Source organism: Apus apus, chromosome 3, assembly GCF_020740795.1.
Source record: "Apus apus isolate bApuApu2 chromosome 3, bApuApu2.pri.cur, whole genome shotgun sequence".
Classification (NCBI taxonomy): Eukaryota; Metazoa; Chordata; class Aves; order Apodiformes; family Apodidae; genus Apus; species Apus apus.
In genome coordinates, this window is record NC_067284.1 from 15,299,475 (window position 1) to 15,321,894 (window position 22,420).

A 22,420-nucleotide genomic window follows, 5' to 3' on the forward strand; every position below is an offset into this window, starting at 1 on the left:
CATATATGAAAGGATCACTTTTTCATGCAGAAGGCGGCTCCTAAAATTTTGTGAAAATAATGCATTATCAACAATAGTAGAATGACCACATCATCATCACTGCTGGTACTGCAGGTAATATGCCTTTTACTATCTCCCCTAAAACTGCAAAGACAAATGCTGTTGTCAATGTATAAGTGAAAGACAAAAATATTTTCCTCTCTCTTTCACCAAAAAAAAGTTGTAAGAGAGGCCCCAAAAGAGACACTGAGATTTTCTTAACACAAATATTAAGTATTTGTTCAAAAAGAAATAAGATGTCTAAAGTAATGTGTGGAAGAGGTCTTTTCCTTATAGTGGAGTACTACTAAAACCAACAAGAATTCCCTTATGTCCTGGTCAGAGCAACTAGTAAACTGCTTAGTGCCAGGGCCAGCCCTCTGGCCCTGAGGCCAAATGGCATCATCTGGCCAAGTCTATTAAACCTGCAGCCTCTCAAGAGTGGCTGCATGCATTGGGAATGATCCCTGGCATGCTGTAACATGTACATCTTGACCACAAGTTGTTTGTGAGACTGACTGTAAACTAGCCTGGGCCAAAGCTGTCTGTGCAGGCAACCATCCTTCTAACAGCTTCACAGTACCAGATACCTCCATTGCTCAGGCCACATACCAGTACACACATATCTACATCTACCTGTTTTCATTTGCTGTCTTCCAGTAATCTCTACACTGGGCACAAGTTTTAACTGCAACCTAGATTTAATCAGATCCCCAATATTTTAATGTTCAGACCTTGAGAATTCTTCCACAAACCCACATTTCCTAATCTGTTCTTTTTATTTTTATAAAACTAATTAGGATGTTGAGGAGAAATATATCGTGAGGTGTTTTTTTATAGCCAGAAGCCTTGCAATTCTCCACACGACATCTGCATGACTTATCAGCAGTGGATGTGCCAGCTGCATAAATTTAAACAAGATGCCCTAAAAATTTTTAGCCAAAAAAATAGCATATTCTCCTCCCCCAAGTGATTTAATTCAAGCCTGTAAACTGAACAAGAGCATTAGTTACATTTAAAATCCTATTAAATTATGCCTTGTTGTTTAAGATGGATGCTCAGAGCATCTGCCACAACAGAAGCCAGCTGATCATTCCCCAAGAAAACCACAGGACCTTTGTCTTCAACTGGATCTGTGCCGCAGGAGTGCGTCAGCCTCACAATCCTGCCTGCAGCTCTTATCTGTGGTTACTCTGAGCTCTGACAACTTCCAGCCACCACATGAAACACTAAGCAAAGACAACACGACACAAAGAGCAGTGTTGGTTCTGCCTTCCTCACCAGCCTATGCAGAGGATCTGAGCTCCTGTCAAGAGCCCAGTGAAGGAAATGACAAACTATGGAGGTAGACACTTCAGCCCTCTTTGTGGAATTTAGCCTTACACCTTGCTGCTGCTTCCAAGGTTACCAGAGTGTGGTGCAACAAAAAGGAACCTAAGGAGTATCCATATAATCAGAGGTACACTTGGCTCACGGCTATTCATACACCACTTTGGGAAAGCATCTCTGTTCTTACAGGATCAACTGCTTTAGCATAAAAATATTTTGGTTTTAATACATTTTACTACACCAGAAAACACTGCAAGATACACCATCAAAATACACATTCATTGTGAAGTTTCAGAGGAAAATCTTTACCTAATCTAGCTTTAATGCAGTGAAAAACACTCTGATAGAGCTAATAGTCTACTATTAGAATTCGATGCTTGTCTCCCATATTTTTAGCAGGGTGATTGTTTTCTGAACATCATTTCTCTGGGTTTGGTTTTCCTGTTAAGCTATATTTCTATTTGCAAAAGTAAGACAGGAAAAAAAATCCCCAGAGATATCTCCATTTTATCCTGGTATTTAGAGCTGGTCTCCTTATTAAAAAGCAGCAAAAACAGGATGCTCATTTTGATATACAAAACTGCTAAAATGAGTGAATCACTTATTCAGTAGCCAAATTTGTTAAGAAAACCTATCTTAGCTAAAGTATTACAGCTTTCTCCCCTAGTCATTATTTCTTTGTACTGATTGGCAACAGGTATCAGAAGGATACACTTTCAGACTGCTTTGGAGAACTACTTCAAAGACATATTCAGGCCTGGCCAGGTGGGACCACTGGGATTATCTGTTCTGACCTTCAGCATCCATGAATTAATTCCTCTTAGGAGTAAAGAGTTTCCTTTGATTTCCCCGCTGCCCACCCCCCCCCCCCGCCCCCCGCTTAAGCTTCATTCCTGAACTGATAATAAGAGAGAATCTGTTAGTCTTTGTATATTGTTCCCATAGTAATTAACTGCCTTCACTTAAAATACTTCAGAATTTGCCTAATTTCAGGCTTTCCAACACTTCACTCATTAGATCTTTGACTAGACTGAAAACTCTTAAGATTTCTGTTCCCCACATGACTAATATGGAGCAGAAACAGATCCCCCAGATAACCTCAACAGTGGTCTCCAGTAACAAGAGAAATCTTATTGCTCATTTAACAGCAGAAAGACAAAACGCAGATGTTACCATCATAAATCATGTCCAGACTGGAGCAGAAGTTTAGCAAAATGCGATCACATCCTCTATCCAAAATTCCCTGGAAGTTTCTCATCACTTCCAGCAGGTCACAATTTCCTTCTTTTTTCCCCTCTCTATGCTTCCTGAACCAGTTTTCAGAAAGTCTTCTGTACTAGAGAGGCTTGCTACTGACAGCTGCTGAACCAGAGGCACATACTGTGTGGTCTCTCCATTACGAAACGGCAGCAGCATTTCACTATTCCATACTATTTTAACCAAGCTATTCAATACACTGCAAAAATCTCACTAGTCCAGGATTTATCTAACCCAGATAGGATAAAGGAATATTACTTTTACTACATTATTGGCAAGATGACTCAAGTAGCAGTTATTAATAAAAACTGCAAAATAGCCATGATTAGAGATAACTTCTCTGCTTTATTAGCCCAGTGAATATAAATGGGACAAAGCAGACACATTCTCAGTTTCAGCTCTCTTCATGGTGTCAGCAGGGATGCTACTCAGTGTCTTGTGGACATGGGAGGTTGGTCTTCTGCTCTGGACTCTAACCCTCACCTTCTGGAGATAAGGCATTCCCTGGACTTCAGTCCTGCCTGCAAGTGGAGGGAATGGCAGAAGGTACCATTCAGGGCATTGGCTGGTGAGTGAGATGTGTTGCAGTGAGTGTCCCACAGCCTCTTCAGCCTGAAACTCAAGGGTCTGAAAGCCTAACCTGAACTGTCCACTCATTCCAGACAGATCCCAAGAACAAAGTGCCTGCTTTTTAACACTAAATCCCACCCCAAATTCAGACTATACAGGCTGAGAACAAGGGCTTAAGATGAGTATCTTCAAAGCTGGCTTGTCAGACCACAAACAGATTTTACAAGTCTGACATTTAGAAAACCAAAACAGAATGCATGTGTAAGTCCACCTTTAAGACTTGTTTCACACACTGACAGTGTCTGTCTAGACCTGTGTCTCTGAGGATTGACATAGCCCTCCTGGTTCCCTTTCTTCCCTTTCAGTCTGGTTACTCTTTCCTGATGCCTGCCCTTACTCCAGAACTGCAGCAGCCAGGTTAGCCACTCACTGACTCAGCTGAAAACTGAATGTATTGCATTTGGCAGAAGCACCTTTAAGGGTGCAGTTTGATGATACAGCTCAGCAGATCTCACTGCTGGCTGTCACTGAGATGACACAATGTTCCTCCCCTCCTGCGAGGCAGCTCCTGCAGCTTTCCTCACACAAGCATAATGCAGGAACCAGGGGAACAAGGGAAAGAACATCAATAATGTCAACATCACAATCTCATCCGTTTATATCAGCAGCAGAACTGCACCCTAAGAAAATGGCTCAGCAGAAACTGAAGCATGACCAGCTACAGGTACTTGAAATATGAACTGCATAAGCAGCATTTTTGTTAAACACAGGCTCCAGCTCACTCCCACAGCTGAAAATAGCAAATGGGAGCCTCTGCCACTACAAGTCATGCAAACAAGCAAAGGGACCGTTGCAGTATAAAAAGCAAATGTAATACTGTTACTGCACAGGATTACTAATCTAAACATCTAATTCAGATGAGGTTTAACCCATACTCCCAGATAATTATGAGATTCTACACTTTACCAAAGAGGTGCAAGCCCTAACGACATCAAATGAACAGAGCACTGAACAATGTTAACTGAAAACCTACACTTACCTTGCTTAGAAAAGCAAGGCAGAGGCAATGCTTCTTAAAACACAACAAGCAACATCTGCATTCTTACCGTGTTCCTACTGTGTTTCTGCTTTCATATAGAAGCAATAAAAAACAATCTCACACATTCACATGTCTGACATGCAAATCCTCATGTTCCTGCTCCATTTGGAACCTCTAAGGACAGAAAGTTTCTGCAAAATTTCTCTCTCTTTGCCTGGCTTAGGAAAGGAGAGCACAGCTTACCCCTGGCAATTTCTATTCCAGAGAGAAGGCTGTGCCATGACAACATTTAGAAAGGTTTGTATGATTAATTCATTGTTCTCAGCACAGGAAATACAACTCAGCTGTGCACACAGGGAAAAAAGGAAAGGAGAAGCTGTAGTGAGGTAAAGGAGGGTAATAAAGAAGAAATTTTAAGAGTAAAAATTTAAAAAAAATCTGGCTTACCTAACTATTCCCAAAAGTAAAGTAAGTGGCTAGCTGCCATAGCAAGTACTGTATGTGATAAAGGACAGTCTCCTCACAAGAGACCTCCAAATAGCTAAAAACCACCTCCAGTGCTCCATCCTCAGTAATATGTTTTAATACCCTACAAATTTGCCACAGAACTTTTCAATCTGAAAAGGAACAGAACAGTCCATGCAGAGCGGCCACAGGCAGCCTGCGCTGCCCTGGTCTCCTGCAAGCAGCCATCTTCTGCCTGCATACAGACACAATTAAGGACACGTCATATGCAATACTCTGTTCACCTGGGAGGGCAATCTGTTCAGCTTTATGGAAAATAAGTTTGCAGGTCCCTAGGAGATGCTGAGACACTGCTTAGCCAGGCAATCTGCACACCTTTACCTCTGTGTAATATATCTTTGAAAGAGTACAGTATTTAAGAAATGCAATTAAAATTTGAGCCAGGTTTGTTTTTCAACAGAGTCCTAATCACAAGCAGTCAGCAAAAGAAAACATTGTTTTCTTTTCCTATAAACTAGAGAAGACAGTAAGCTGCTCAATGCCCAGTGCCTGCTAACCTCATATTTTCCTTGTCAGATGTTGCACTATCATAAAATGCATTTCAATCTATTTCTGTGTATGTGTGTCTAATGTAAGCTGAAGGGGAAAATTTCTTATTTAGGGTCATTGCTAAGAAACCTTGTTCTTTGTGCAAGTAACAAGGTAACACTCAGAAACACGAAGCAGTCTTTAGCAAGTACAAATGCATCTATCGCTGCACAAAACAACGGCTGATGGGAGCTTGCTCAGGGGTTTACTTGGTATTGATTCAGTAAGTATGTAAGATGAAAGGAGAGACAGATACGGAACAAACAGAAAAAAAAAGAGGAAAGACCAAGAAAGGAAGAAGAGACGGTTCTACAGAAATCCCAGCTACAGGCAGTGCCATGCAGGGTGCCTGTGAGCTGTGTGCAGCTGAGAAAGCCTCTAAAGTCAATCCCAAGTCTACTTCTTTTGATTTCTTCTGTACTTCAGGAAATAAGACATGCCAATGATGTACACAAATGAATTGCAGCCGAAACTAAACCAGAACTTGCAAGTCCCATTTGAGCGCACAGGCAGGCAGCTCCAAATCAGAGAGATCTTGAGTCTTGCAGCCAGAGTCCATGTGGACTGAGAAATGTAGCAAGAGGATTCCCAGAACAGCCTGGCAAGCAGCAGGTGACTGCCAGATTGAAAGTCAGGATGCACTGTTGGTTGGTCCAGCAGGGAAGCTTGCAAAACCTACTGCTTGTTTGGATCATAACCTACAGCAAGAGCTCCATGCTGTGGAATTACACTATCCTGAAAACTACATTTCTACATGCACTCTTGAAATGATACAGGATCTTTCCTAGTCATAGTTATTTTCTTGTGAGGGCAGTGGAAAGGAGCAATGGTTCTTCTTTTGACTGGGCCTTTAGCAAAAACAAACTGGTAACATGCTGGTAGCTTGGTCTGTTTTTTAAAAATGTCTCAGCCAACAGCAAGCCAAGAAGTTTCAAAAATATTAAACCTATGTGCTAGGACAGTTTTGTGGGCTGTTTTTCTTTTGTTTTGTTTGTTTTTTAAACAAGGTGGGGGATTCTAGTGGCTAGCACAAAAGAGAAACTTTGAGCAGCCTGGAAGATGGCAGGGATTCATAAAGCATATTCTCAGCTATTAAGAACTTCTGATGGAGCCATCCTGCAGGACTAGAATAATTCATTTCAAAAGACTAAAAATTCAAACCCTAGCTGGCAGCTAACTTAATTCAATAGATAGATGTTTTTGTTTGTAATTTACTGTGTTTCAGGAATTCAAGAATGTGGTTAAAGTTATTTTCATGCATTTTTCCAACAGAAACCTTTCAAAGTTGCCAGAGGATAATGTAAATCTCCTGTTTAGCATTTTACATAGTAGTATTCTCTTCTGTCAAGTGGCTTATTTATAGCAAGTATTTTGCATCATGAAAGAATCTCTTTCAAGCAACATCTATCTTCTTTCTCAAATGCATACTACACATAAACACAAGTAGGATAACTGCAGCCCTTATTAATTCAGCTATTCTTTAGTACCGCCTAATTAAAAGCAAGCTGTTCTCTGATCTCCATGCTATATTATGCTAATTCATGTTTATTTCTTTTGATTTATTTAAGTTATTTGATTCTGAAGAATATCCTTTGCTTCCCAGTAAAGTCCCAGTTCAGCAAGGTAGCTGAGTTCTGAACTACTGGAAACTCAGTCCTTAGTCCTGCAGCGATGAGCAGGAAATTGACCTTTGCATCTCACACTTCCTCCTGCAGAGCTAGGAGAGAAGGGAATAGTTTGATGTCTTGCATATGGAAGTCCAACACTGCTCTCGTGGAAAATCTGCAGAGATTTAAGAGATATCACTTTGTTAATGTGAATCAGGCTTGCTTGGTGGAAGTATTATATTGTGTAGGGAAGAAAAACACTGTAACTACGTTTTGTTTCTTTATTTTCTTAGAACGGGTTAAATATTTGGTAATTGTTTAAAGTTCACTGAAGTAGCACTGAGGAGAGCAGTTTTGGAGGCAGGTTTTGGAAAATAAGCTAATGCTGTAATACTCATATAAGTCAGCAGTATTCCCTGGCAGCCAAGGAGGCAAACTGCATCTTGGGGTGCATCAAACACAGCATAATCAGCAGGTCAAGAGACATTATCCCACTGTATTTAGCATTGCTGCGGCCTCCCCCAAGTACTGTGTGCAGTTCTGGGCCTCTCAATTTCAGAATGATGTTATGGTCCTTGAATGTTTTGATAGGAGGGTAACAAAGCAGGTGATGGGGGCTGGAATGAATGTCCTGTGAGGAGTCAGGTTTGTCTAGTTTGGATAAAAGGAGGCTGAGGAGTGACCTCACTGCCCTCTACAGCTTCCTGAGGAGGGGAAGTGGAGAGGAAGGTGCTGATCTCCCTGGTATTTAGTGATAGAGTGCGTGGGAATAGTTCAAAGCTGCATCAGGGGAGGTTTAGACTGGACCTAAGGAAGCATTTATTAACCATGAAGGTGGTCGAACACTAGAACAGGCTTTCTAGAGAGATGGTCAAGCCCCAAACCTGTCAATGTTTAAGAAATATTTGGGCAATACCCTTCATAACATGCTTTAACTTTTGGTCAGCCCTGAAGTGGTTAATCAGTTAGATAATCATTGTAGGTCCCTTCCAACTATTCGATTCGATTCGATTTGATTCAATTCGATTTTATTTGATTTGATTCAATTCTAAATTCTGCAAAGAACAATACCATTTTAAGAACAAAAAAATATTTCTAACAAGAAATTCAAACACTTCCTATTATGTAACATGTTTATCACCTAGACTTTTAAGATGAAAACACAATTGTCTTTTTTTGTGACATGGTGAGTCAGCAGAGCACTGAAAGTGCTGTGAACTAGTTCTGTGCATTTATCAGTCACATTGTTTTGCAACAATGAATAAAGCATCCCCAGCTGTATTTTCTGTATTTAATGCAAATGAGGTATAAAAACAAATGTTTTGGCACTAAAAAAACAGGTCATGTATCTTCTTTCTCATTAGTTGTAAGCATCAAAACCTAGCAGCATAGGAATATTCATGTGCTAGAAGGGATAAAACCACCTAGCAGCCCATGAGACATAGTAAGTAATTAGCCTTGTTTCATGTGGGTGGAGTCTCAGTTCCGTTAGCTCAAGATGTAATCCCCACTGGCCTTCTCCTACCTTACCTGTGAGGCTGCACCCTTTATATTTTGTCACTCAGGACCCGTAGCCCAACACACAGTCACATGCAACTGAAGGTCCAGCTATTTTTGAAACAGGCTAGTTGATAAAGAATGTGGGGCCCTATGATGCCACATGCAGCTGTCTCCTGACAGTATGGTAGAGTTTCAAAGAGACATTAAGGCAAGGTCTAAGACTAAAGTACTGCCTAGCCCAGAAGAGACATACTGGGTTTCATGGAGAGCCCTGTTTCCACATAAACACAAGGTCACATCCATATTTCTCCTACACAGCTCCTAATCCTTCTCCATGAATTTGAGAGAACTGTGAGACTCCTTGGACTCCTGAAAAAAAAAAACATCTAGCCTTTCCCTAAGAAAGACTATGCGTGTATCTATTTGTCTTCTCATCTTGAAAGAGCAGAGGTATTATGATTCCAAAACGCTCAAAAGAATTCAAAAAACGAGTTTGTGCAATACAGCTGCCAATACTTTTTCCGTTTTCTCCTGACAGCTACTACCCGCACAGCACTTGTGTGTCATTCGGGACAACGATTCTGCCAACTCCAGAAAATTTTTATGGATATTTACAGGTTTTCCCAGCAGAAAAGAGCAACAGAAAAATGCATTTGTCTCTAGACAGATGTCAGATTTCAGATAAAATTGGACTGTATTATTGCAAAGTTCTAAATTGGAATGTATTACTGCAAAGTTCCATCTGTATGCTTTTGTAGGACTAAAATGATGGATTTTGATGATATCACTCTCTCAATGGCCAACTGCCACTGTTGTTATTCAGATCAATAACAGAATTATCTTTGACCCAACTGAGAGCAGAGCAAGGCTTCTCACTTTATTAACAAATGTCAACGTTCTCTCTCTTTCAACAAATGCAACTACATCCATTTAACTTGTGTGCTCTTACAGCTCTGTATCTGCAGATTACATGTTCTTCTATACTTCAGCAGGCCCATTTCTTAATGACTAGCTGCATCCCCAGACAGAGCAGCCATCTGATTATTATCCCAAAAACTGTAGACACATCTCCTGTAAAGTCAACAGGAATCACCTCCATATAGCCAAGGGTATGGATTAATACCATGTTGAATAAACCCATAGGTTTTCACACTCCCCTGGGGCCTGATGCTGGGAACATTTACTAGAAAATAGACCTTGCTGCAGGCAAGCCTGTCTCACTGAGTAGCAAGGGACTGCTTGTACATCAGGGCCTCATGGCAGCAGCTTTCTCTGATCAAAGACTAGTGTATCTTCTTTCTAACTAATTTTAGCTTCCTAGTAGGTTGCTGCTAAAGAATGTGATGCTGTATAAATCCTTCAAACCCCACTCCTGTCTCTGCTTCCATAAACACATATCAGATCACTCAATTACAGGTACTTCAAGAAGATTGTTTGACCTAAGGAGATGCAGATCCAGATCAAAGGTTTAATGCATACTTCAATTGTGTTTCTTTAGATTTGGCAAGGATGATAATTTCACCAACCCTGCAGCAATGTAATGACAGGTTGCAGCTGCTGATACTCTATTGTTCATCAGATCAAAGGAAGCTCTCTTTCAAATGAAGACACACAAAAATACACTTGCCTTTCCCTGGAAAATAGTCTTTAATTGCTTTGTAATGTTGCTATTAAATTGTTCAAAATATCCACTCCTAAAGGTTTTAATAGCACAGATAAACATAGAATCATAGAATCACAGAATGGTTTGGATTAGAAGGGACCTTAAAGATCACCTAGTTCCAACTTCACTGCCACAGGCAGGGACACCTTCCACTAGACTAGGCTGCTCAAAGCCCCATACCAAATATCATCCTCTGCAGCATATGCAAACATCAGGAAATCAACCAAATTTGTGAAAGTTGTAATGGAATTTCCACCATTAAATTCTGATTAATGTTTTTTCTGAGTCATGATCTCTTGCTTCAACTGAGATCTACCCAGTGACTTCAGAGGACCCATGTTACATAGCAGACTGGTGAAAAGGATCACAACAGGCTGTGTCTCCTAGTATGTGCATGTTAACAAAATTCTGTCTTTTGGTAAAAGCATAAAAATCCAAAAGCCAACAGGAAAAACTTAATAGCATGTGTGAAGGGGACACACATAATCATGTTTTGATTTTTTTTTTATATGGTTTCAGGACTCTGCCTACAAACAAAAGCTCTGAGGGTAACCCTGCTGGCAGAGTGTGCAGCAGAACAATCCCATGAAAGGGATGTTCAGAAAGCCAGAAAGTCTGCCTGTTTAAGGCTTTGTCATAAGCAGAAGCTTGCTACTCTCCTCTTGCCAGAAGTTATTATCACCCCTGCAACAGTGGCAACACTGGACATGTCCTGGTGCTGCAGATGCTCAGTTTCACAGCACAATGTACTACTAGCTCACCTTCAGCACCCATGAAAGCAAGCACACAAGGCTGGAAACTAAGAGGCTAGAGTGCAGGTACACATTCTGTCCTGGAGCTCTGCAACAGGCAGAAGAGCAGCTTCAAAGTTATCAGCAGTAAGGTCTTAAACTGCCATTGCTAGCCATGTCAGAGCTCTCAGATAAAATATCTTTGTAAGTTTGTTTACACTGATGTTACTTTTTCCCAAGGTAGGAAGGTAAATATTCATGCCACTATATGTCCTCATTAGCCAGCACAATTATATTGGTGGACATCTTATATTGCTATAAATATTTTTATGTTTTATCTGAAGTAAGTTAGACTAGCAAAGCTTTTACGTGTAAAAGCTCAGCAGAGATAGCTGAGCAAGCACCGTGATTTTACTACTCTAGCTTACACAAAATACAGACATCCATGGTTACAATTCCATATAGTCCAGCCATTCAGATAAAGAAGCAGTCATTTTTGACACAGCCCTCACAAATGCTGACATATCTTAAGAAACCAATGTGAGGCACCAGGACATTATATGTATTTCTCTGCTGGGGATACAAAAATCAGCAGTTTATTTTTACCAGGTGATAATTAGCATCTGCTGGCAATTCCAAGGTTAAGAAGGTTAAGAAACATACACACACATATATACAGGTAAAAATATACCAAATTAATCAGTGTATTTATATATGTCCAAATTAATCAGTATGTATGTGTGTATGCAAAAATACACATCCACATATGTATATTAAAACAAAAGGCAGGTTGATACTTCTGCAAAGGTCACTCCAAAGGAATTAAGTTCTGCAAGTTTACTCCTTGCAGTAAAATGAGAAACATCTTGCAGCTTTCCACATTGTCTTACTAAAAATGGTGGAGATTAGTTACCCAGAGGTAAAAAAAAGCAAAACTAACAACAACAAATCCTGGAACTCTGAACTGTCAAGACAAGCTCTGTCCTACCCAAGAGAGATGGGCAAAAACAGAAGGGCATGCTGTTACTGATTATAAACATGAGTCACTGAAGGGCTTGTGTCTCCTAGAAGCTTCTCTTCATCAATCAGCTAGCAAGACAGTTACTCCCTTCCTCTGTGCCAAATTCAATTACTTTATAGTGAAATACAGTATTACATTTAGACTAAAATAAGCTTGTTTACTGTTGTGAAATCCAGTTGTTTTTCTCTTCCCCCACTAATGAAATAGCAATAATTTGTTTTGTGGAACTTCCTCATCAAAACAGCTCTCATCACCCCAAAGGAAGGCTATCCCCATGCCTTAGACTCAGTCCCTTCAGAGTGGTGATAAATAACTTCCAGTAAAGTAGTACACCCAAATGAAAGGACTGCTGCAGCCTTGAACAGAAGTATCAAAAGATTTCACCCCAAAATGCTTCACAGATGGAGGCCCAAAGCCCAAGTAAAGAGAAGAATGCAGGCTTTGTATCCATGCTCTCATGCTATGAGACAAACAATGTTAAATGAGTTGCCTGCACTGTGTTTGTATCTCCATCACCCCTCCTTACCAATCATTGTTCAAGGAAAGGCTGGATGTGGCACTTAGTGCCATGGTCTAGCCGACATGGTGGTGTTGGTCATAGGCTGGACTTGATGATCTTAAAGGTTTTTTTCCAGCCTTGGTAATTCTGTGATTCTGTGAAAGCACATGAAGTTCACGAACAAGTCTGAGTCATTCCTTGAAAGATCAGGTCACACTTGGCTGACCTACATGAGTCCCACTGAAATGAATCTGGTGTTTGTTTTTAGAAATTAGAGCCAATAGTGACTTAGGTTTCTGAATTGAGTCCATCTGCCCATGAAACGGGTGCTGACTACACAGCATATAGGCCCCAAGAGAGAAGATTAAGGAAACAAACTCATGGCTACTGAGGAACTCCAAAGCTCTTCCAAGCTACTGCAGCTAACTGCAGACTGTTTCCATAGACAGTCATGGGTAAGAAACATTGCCATCATCTCTACACTTTCCCCAGACCTTGCCAAGAAGGAAATTGACCAACTTAAGGGACCTGCAAAATGTTAACTATCTTCCCTAAAGCTTACTAAACATTAAGCCTGTAAAAAAACACTGACATACTGGAACATTATCACTATTTTGGACACAGCAGATTTGAACTATGAACAGACTCTAAGGATTACAGCATTTCTGTGCTCATTACTCTTCTTATCAAGCTTTCACATTGCAAGCAAAATAAAAGCTGCAGTATTTACTTCTGGATAGAATCACTTAGGAGGCAAATATTTGAGGCCGCACGTGAGGAAATCGTTGCCCTTAGTGTATTTGCTTGATGCCCTCTGGGTTACGAGTGACGATTCTTTATCTCAAAACTGAACTCAGATTGCTAACAACAAAAGTGATCTTGATTTTATATAAGAAGGAACTTCCTTAAATGCTGAGTACTTTACCACAAATCCTAATTTCTTCTACATCTCTCTCTTTGGATAAATAGAAATATCTGAAATAATTAAATGTGAAGATGCATTGTACAGAAGAGTACCAGAGAGAATCTAACATAGGTCAACTGAAACATGTTGCATTCTGGATTTAATTTTTGCTTTGACTTTAATTAAAATAAAAAGCATTCATATAGCAAGTGAAATGGACTTTGACAAGACTATTAGAACCAGAATATTCAATATATCAGTTAGAATATTTTTTAAGCTCTTACAAGTCCTAAGAAAGATAATTTACTCTGAATAAGTACTGTCTCATTACATCGGCAAACTTTGATTTTTGGGCTTTGGTACTATCAGACAACTTTGACTAGTATGCTTTCACATTTACTGGTATGTTTTCACTGTTTCTTGAGTTTTACCTATAGATCCTTTTATCATTTTAAAAATGGGGAAGTATTCAGGAATAGAAAGGAGACATAGCTTTGCAAGAGCTAGTTATTTGTTCTAGCCTCATTGTCCACCAGAATGGTGGAAATTCAGGAAATTCAGTTTTCTTGCCTAGAATGTGGCCTATAACGTCATGCAACTGGTACTTACTTACATAAGGACAGAGGCTTAGGAGCCAGATACAAACAACAATCTAGTTCTTTCATTTTAGGTTGAAGATTGTATCCCAAGGTTCATTTCTCCTTACTGCTAATGAGGACGTTATGTTTGCAGACTGTACTCGAGCAATACCAAGTTGGAGCCAGCAGCGTTGTACAGTTTACATTACATGCATGAATAAAAACATTTAGAACAAGACACATTATTAAATTTACTACACCAGACACCACAACCCAGTAAATGACTGCAGATCACAGGATTTGCATTAGTCCAGCAGTGACTTGCATTCAACAGCCTTTTTAAATACTTGTCTTTACAAAGATACTCAGCTCCAAAAGAAAAAAAAATCTTGATGGCCTGGTGCTTAGCATATTTTACCCAACTAAGATTTCTTGGGGAAAAAAAAATCTAGAGAGGAAGTGAATATCTGACCTAGGTTTGCAGAAGAATAGCTGAACAAATTTTGGGAAAGTGGTTCTGTAATGGCCAGACATAATAGAATTCAATTAATTGTCCCCTTGACTGAGAGATCTCTGTAATGACAAGAAACCAGGCACCAAGCCTGCAGCATGGCCACATATGGAAAACAATGACAGCTGTAACTGTGGCAGATTATATGTTGATGTACCAGCACCAGACAACAAAATGGGGACTACCAAAGAATGGCATACGTTTCATTCCCGGCCTTCACTCCTGGGTTGTACTCCCTAGGAAACAGACAGGTGAATTATGTGCCCACATTAGTTTCCATTTCACAAAACAACATGGAAAATGAAAGTAATCCAAAAGCTATTTGTACCATTAAATTGCATGCAAGTTAATTGCTACTTCATGGGTTTATTTCATTAATGTAATAAAATTCAGTTATATGTGACCTCCTGTGACCACTGACACTAGGACTGGGGTTATGAAAATTAATTTCCAGGCTCTGACGACGTGGGTGGAAGATTAAAGTGAACAGGCACCTGCACTTTGACACTGCTGTACTTTATGGAACAGCAGAGGAGAAAACCCTCTTAAAATGAACAAGTTGCCTTTTATTAGTAGTTTTATTTTTTCCAACCCATGTGAATATATTAAAAATAGAAGGCTCAATCTGTCATGAAAGCGTCACTATGTAGTTGTTAGAGACATTGAACAACATGTTTGTACAAAGCAGATCAGTAGATGGAGAGTCAAAAGACACACTCCAGTCTTCAGAAACCCAGTCAGAACAATATCTCCTTGCAAGTTTTACTATTGTAATCAAAGGTCAGTAACAGTCCTACAGTTCATGACACTATGTAGTCTGAAGCGTGTTCTTCAAGGTAGCATTATTTCCGATATAATCTACCTGCCAAGAAGAAACGTAAATATTTGAAAAGCCCTAGAGCACACAAGAATGGTGCAACAGTTGGGTCCTAAATACCACACACAAATGATCTGAATTCCACCTGTATCCATGTGACCAGGGTTCTCACCCAGCTCCCTCCTGAACATGTTCCTTGAGCTATGTGAACTGCTGTTCAGAGGCTCTTAGTTGTCTCCATGAGGAACAAGGATGTAACCAGAATTTAAACTTCTTTGGAATACAGACATGAGGGCTAGATCACAAGAGGGTCCTCAGAGTGAAAAATAGTTAAAGTCTTCAGTGCTGACCTCCCTGCCTTGCAGAATTTACAGTCAAGAGCGATGCTCTATCTACCACATGAACTCTGCAAAACAGGAGAGACAGAAGCCAGAAAAGAGGAATATCCACCACCTGATATGACAATAGGAAACTTGAGGAAAGATGAGGGAACTAAACCTGTCAGTCAAAGGGACTAGATCTTGATAGAGCACAGGACTCTCTCACAGGCATGATATAATTGCTAATATCCAAGACATAGATACACATGACGTGTCCTGTGACTGAGCAAGGATCCCAATTTTTTCTTCCAGTATCGCTGCTGTTGCTGCAGCACTGCTCTGCAGATGCACAGCCAAAAGCACTACCGTGTTGACCAAGTGAAGAGACACAGTCAAATACTTAGGTGAGATTAATAAATCAGGCTTTGAGGATCCAATCCAACAGGTGTACTGTCAGCATGCTGACACATGTTAGACAATACTGTGCTTAAGCATTTAAAATACTGCTACTTCCCATGTAAATATTGCAGGATCACTTCTAATTGTAAAGATTATTGTCTCATTTCTGAAAAGCTAACTTCCCTACTGCTTTGATCTGATTTTACAAACTTCTAATATTAAAAAATCATTATAATGTTTATAATTTCCAAATCTTAATATTTTATATCATAGGTAGGTGAACTTCCATAAATCACATGCAACAAGTTGTAAATGCCCTCAAATTATGAACATAAATAATACAGTTTTCACCAAAAATCACTTGTATGACTCAACCAAATCACTTTGAGTTTTCACTGTCATGCTTTTGGGGTGCAGAAAGGCAAGCAAACCTGTTAGATGGTGGATATTCTAGGAGTGACATACTCTAAATTAATTTATTCCACACCTCTGTACAAGAACCACATTCTTCCAGAGAAGTGCTCTGGGAAACGTTGAGTTACAATGACTTGGTACAAACAAGGGTGGAGTTGAAACTCATCGTTATCGCTAGGATACCAGCCTACCCTTAAGAATGTTAGCATTGTATTTGTCTTCATTACATTAGCCAACAAAATGCAAACATGACTGTAATTATTCTGACATTCTGATGTTTTACGTTGTGATTGAAAGTCATTCCAGGAAACCAAAATTCCAACTTGTTTGATCTCCATAATATGCTTAAACAGAAGCAGAGCTTTAGTCTCATAAAACCAGTATTTTCTATAGAAAAAAATTAACTATGGCTGCACCTATCTTATCAAGCTTCCTAGCAAAAAAATCCACAATTCTCTTCAGTAGCAAAAGTCAAAGTTCAAGTTTTAGTCATTTTTAAGTCTATGGCTTTCAGGTTGGTGCTGTCCCCCTAAAAATGTTGTCACGGAGAATGTGGCTTGAGCTGTGCTTGCCCTTGTACAATAAACGGAATGAAAACACAGAAATTTCAATAGGAAAGTGTTTAGCATCTCTTACTGGTCAGAGGAGATCCTACCTCCTGTTCCATGCAGGGTGGTTTGAACTAGTTGATCTCTAGGGTCCCTTCCAACCATAACCATTCTGTGATTCTATGATTATTTCAGTAGCTCCCCTACATTATCTGCTCAGGTTAACAGATGACGTTCTAAGGCAATAAATTATTACCACAGAGGAGACAGTACAAGTGAGACAGCTGTTTGAAGTTTCTCCATTATTTGAAAGTTCTTCACTGACAGTGCCCTTGTCCCATCTTCAGTCCTCTGACTGCAAGAGGACTGAAGTATCGTCTGATTTGGCATTTCCAGATAAGGGTAGGAATTCCAGGCACAGAATTACTTAGCTCATACTACCAGCTTCCTGTCAAAGGTAGAGGTGCTTTAAAACACTGGAACCATTTAACTGAGTCAATACATAGATAGCACAAATGTAAATTTTTATTGATAGATAGACTGGAAAATGTAAACCAGATCAAATTACAGTCACCTTGGAATGATGTGGTGAAAAACGAGGGCACCAACTATTTCCTGAAAACAACGAAGCACTGCTGAGAGAGAAAAGTAAACGCTAATTATAAAGTAGCCTTTCTCCTAAACACAAAAGAACACTGACTGTCCTTATCAGGGAGGAGTAGCAAGCCAGCCTCCACAGTCCTACAAAGAAGTGCTTGGAATTCGAGACACAGCTTATCAACCACAAGTAGAAATTCAGGTCAGAAAAAGCAGGAGACGGTGAGGCTTGCAGGGACATGCCTGCCTGCCTATCCAGCGGCTTCCCATTGTGATTCAATTGGATCTGCCTAATGTATGCTGAAAACAACACGAGGTTATTTAGAAATGCACACATACACACACAATGCCTCTCTCCTCCCTTCCCACAAGAAGGTCTCAGGAACTTGTCTACAGCATCCCTACAGGGCAAACCCACAGTCCGGCTTCCGTCAACACGGAGGATGAATGTTTCCCCTCAAGCAACGACTACATTTGAGGATCCACGAATTCTATTAAGCTCAAGAGGCATTCATATTCACAAGTTTATTTTAAAAACCAAGAAAAAATAGTTACTACCATGAACCTCTCAGGGGTCTAAGAACCTTCAGATGTGAGGAAGTTGCAGGGACAAGTCTAAGACCAAATGAAGGGAAGGTTCACAATCTTCTTGGCTGCTCATCCACTCCAACTGTTTACTTTTCTTTTTCTTCAGAATGACCCCCAAAACATCTTATGCACTGAACTCTTAGACTTATGTATTACTATTACATATGTTACCGTATTTAGCACAAAACAAATTATACAAAATATCAGGATCAATAAATATTTTTAAAGTTTCCACAGAAAGTCATATTTATACAAACTGACGCCTTTGCTGACTGAACAACCTGTGTATGTCTCAGGAATGTTTCAGCCAAATGCCAGTTTGACCTTGGTATTCAGAAAATTTCAAAAGGAGTCACACACAAATTGTTTAGCTCATTAGATCTGTTAGGTAATATCACCTCTTTCACCAATTAACATAAGAAAATTGCTGCATATTAGTTTTATATAAACAAATCACTGTCTTCATCCCTCCCTCTCTGCAAATTCAAACTGCTCTTATTTCAGGCACTAGGAGGGTTCCCTGCTCTAACAGCACATTGCTGGTGAGGTAGCAAACAAAACCCAAAGCTTTCTCTAGGGATTAGATGAACTTTACATTTTAAAATAAAGAGTAATTTAACAAAGTATCTCTAGTGAGAGTAAGAAAGTAAACCATGCCACTATGACATTGCTTTTAGTTTATCAGCAAATATTATATATATAATTTTGGTCAGTTACAGAAGGTCAGATACTAACCTCTGCCACATCCACTCTGACAAGCAGCTGGCCTACAATTTGACTCAAGCTGACCTACAGGTGAGAATTAAACCATGGATTCTGACACTGTCTTTAGGAAGAGACAGAGTAGGATCTATAAGGGGTAGTCATTTCCCTAGGCAGGGAAATCATCCTGTCGTGAATTGCACAGGATCTCAAAAAGTAGCTGGCACAGATGTGCTGAAGGCTGGAGGAAACAACAAGGAATTACACGACTCAAACACTTTTTGCTTCCTTCCACTAGTGTTTACTTCCAGGAGGATGAAAATAAGTTTAAAACTTCACTGTTTAGAAATGTGCAATACAGTAACCAGCTTCTTCTCCACATGCAGAATTCCACACAACCAGCTGGTAAGAGTTTTTTCTTTGTCATTTTCCTCAACCACTTAGCCTACGGACACACCCTGCAAAGCCCACAGAAAAAAAGCCTCAGTAATGAGACACTCAGCACAGCAGGAACCCAGCTCATAATGAAGGTTTCTAAATGCTGTGATAACATAGATGAAGAAAAACTGACAGAAAAGAGATGTTGCAGCTCTGGTTCCGTGTAAAAGTACCTTCAGTCACTAAATTACCTATTCTTGTCCCACCAGGCTGTACTTGGGGGTACTGCTGTCTAGATCAAGAAAGTTGACTACCATCAGTAAGCAAACTGTTACGGGTATTTTATGTCATCTTTTTGTTTTCCAGCCCAGAAAAAAGTCAGCAAGTGAAGTGATGTGCAAATTAAATTGCTTGCCCACCTCAGATTTGGTTTGCTGGGCTAAAAGCTAGCAAAGAGGGTTTACTCTACTGCTGCTGACCAGGTAGGTACCTTGCAGGCAGAGACAGGGTAAGGAGAGAGCGGAATCCAAAACTCCCATCAATAACCTATTTGCAGACTGGTCAGAAGAGAAGATATAGGTGAGCTAATTTTGTGGCACTCCCCCCCTCCTTCAACAAAAACTAAATATAAAACTATGCATTGTTCAAGCTATGAGGCACGGAACAGAAACTAACCCCAGCAATACTGTGCTGCCACAGTACAAACCAACTGCCCGTGCGGGGAAGATGTTTCCATGCTTGATGAGCACAGATTATTGAGTTCTGAAGACACTCTGTGTTTACTCAGTTGGCTACTGAAATGGATAATTAGTTTTTATTAGCTGTTATGCAGCCACTAAGCATTTCGAACACTTCATGCCAAAACATATCAGAACACATACCTGTCAACTGTGCCACTGAGCTGAAAACAAGCATCACACAGTAAAAGGTTGAAGAAAATGAACAAACAATAAACCTTCAGATGGGAAAACACAGGCTACATCCTTCTGCAATGCAAAAATGCCGCTGCTTTCACTGCTGAAGCATGAAGAATAGCAATTATATCTAAATCCTTCTGATGTTTCTCATTAAAGAACAAATTCAGTAGAACGCTTTACAGTCGGATCGCCTCAACGGAAATCAGAGCTGTCACCTTCTATGAAAATGTGGAAATTCACAGGTCACATGCATAATTAATTCAACCAGAGAAAGGCTTGAAGAGCTTTAATTAGATAGAGGATGCAACGATGCTTTTCAAAACCGAGTTTGAAAGTAGCTGTACCTTTTCCAGAGTATGTCTTAACGCTGAGAGGTACTGCTGGCCTGAAGGTTGTCTCTAAGCTCTCCTCCTATTTATCTTTACACCTGCAGCAGTTGGCAGGCACCAAGGCACCACACCTGGTGGGTTCAGGGCACCTCAGGACGGTCTCCCCCAGCTCCGAGGCGCTGAACCCCCGTCCCAAGAGCGCAAGTTTAGCTCACTTCAATCACCGCTCGAGACCCTTTAAGCGCACTCAATATCCGTCCCTTAAGAAGAGGCTTCAGGGAGGACTGGTTCGCCAAAGGCAACTTAGGAACAAGTTAGGCTCTGGTGGCCTTTCGGGGCGCGGGGAAGTTTGTTTTTCCGCCGCCACCCGCCCCGCTGCACACGCAGCCCTGGCAAACTCAGCCCCGCAGCCGGATGACTCCGGGGTCCGTGCCGGCGGCGGGGCGAGGTGCGGGCGGCCAGCGCAGACCGGCAGCGGCGGGGAGCGGCGAGGAGCGGCGAGGAGCCGCCGGCACCTCGCAGCCCCCGGGCAGCCTCGCCCGGCGCTGTCCCCGGCCCCGGGCTGAGCCCTGGACGCGGCGGCGCCGCCGCCCGCCCCTACTCACCGCCACGGAGCCCGAGGAGGAGGCGACGAAGACGCGGATCACCATCTTCACCTCATGAGCCGCGGCGCCGGGAGCGGACGGGACGGGGCAGCGAGGCTGCGAGGACGCCGCTCCCCCGCACGGCGCCGGGGCGGGGACCGGCAGCGGGACAGGGATGAGGCCGTCCTGCTCCACCCCGCCGCCTCCCCGCCTCCCGCAGCACAGCCTTCCCCGCAGCCCGTCTCCCGAGCGGGGTCCGGCTCCTCGCTGGCAGGAGGCAGGAGACACCGGCGGGCGGCGGGGAGGTGGGGGCGGCGCGCAGGGGCCGCCGGGCGCTGTAGTTCTTGCCGGGGACCGGGCGACTCGGGCCGCGCTTCACCCGCAGCACCGAGCTCCCAAAAGCCTTGCCCCCAGCGCCCGGGGCTGCCAGGTGCCACTGCTGGCGCCTGGGAGGCTGAGCAGGGGTTTGTGCCGCCCTGCAGGGGCGCTGCCGGCAGGTCCGGGTGGCCCCGGCTGGCGGCGAGCGATGAGCGCGCTGGAATTCAGCCCCTCCGCCATCGAGGCTGCTCCTCCCTGGCAGCTCGACCTGCCTGGCTGCTCCCGGCGCTCCTGCCTGTCGGAGTCGTTGTGGGTGTCATGCTCAAGTAACGTAAGAAACAAAAATAAGTAACGGATATCGATCATGGCTTGACAAGACAATGGGATAGAAGGAACAAACAGACCTAAAACCGGGTACTAGAAACTTCACCGGGCTGGCTGCCCAAGAAGCTTGGCCTTACGGCATGAGTCAGCTAAAAATGTGCCCCTCTAGGTGAACTTGACTAATGTAATAGGAAAACCACACCTCCCTTCACTTGAGTACCTCACCCACTGACCTTGCACAGTAAAATTAAAAGATCCTGTACCTTTAAATGAAGACGAGGATACTCTACACCAACCAGCTTTAACATAACTAGTGAACAATGAATATGTTAAATATGTTAATTTACAATTCATAAATGTATGACTGTTTCAATGTTGTGCGTGCTAGCTTTGCAGAAGTACCCCCTAACACCCCTTTCTGCTCAGAGCTGCCAAGAAATGCTCATACCTGGACGCTGTTACTGGCTTGCACACCAGCTAAGCACAGCCCCTGCTGGGTCAGCGCTGCTTTGCACAGAGCCTTTGCACCACCTGCACGCTGCTGGGCCCGGGTCCAGCCCGGCTGGCTGCCATTGGCAGCATCGAAGAAGCTGGTGCAGTTCTGGACAGGACAGACACGTGCATTCCTGTCAGCAAAGGCAAAAGCGACAAGGCAAGGGATATGGGCTGCAGGCCAAGAGGGCTCTCCTGGCCTGTACATCTCCAAGGAATTAAACAGCACTTTCTATTTCCCCTCCACCCCTCACTCCCCCTCTATAGATGTACAGTTCTCATATTGCCAGCTCTGGAACAGATGTTATTAATCACAGGATAAGCAGATAACCCCAAATCTCCCTTTATCAGTCAGCTCAACTGCAAGCTACTGAGGGGAATTTGTGCAGCCC

The 22,420-nt window shown here is 41.9% G+C and overlaps 1 protein-coding gene across 1 annotated transcript in view; it reads right to left on the reverse strand.

Moving 5' to 3' along the window:
• SH3BGRL2 (SH3 domain binding glutamate rich protein like 2) overlaps positions 1-21,026 on the reverse strand; it is a 44,904-nt gene extending 23,878 nt beyond the window's left edge. Inside the window, exon 1 of the mRNA XM_051616002.1 lies at positions 20,916-21,026. Within this exon, the coding sequence (XP_051471962.1) occupies positions 20,916-20,960 (45 nt within the window). The 5' untranslated portion in view covers positions 20,961-21,026. The remainder of the gene's footprint in view (positions 1-20,915) is intronic.
• Between the last annotated feature and the right edge of the window lie 1,394 nt (positions 21,027-22,420).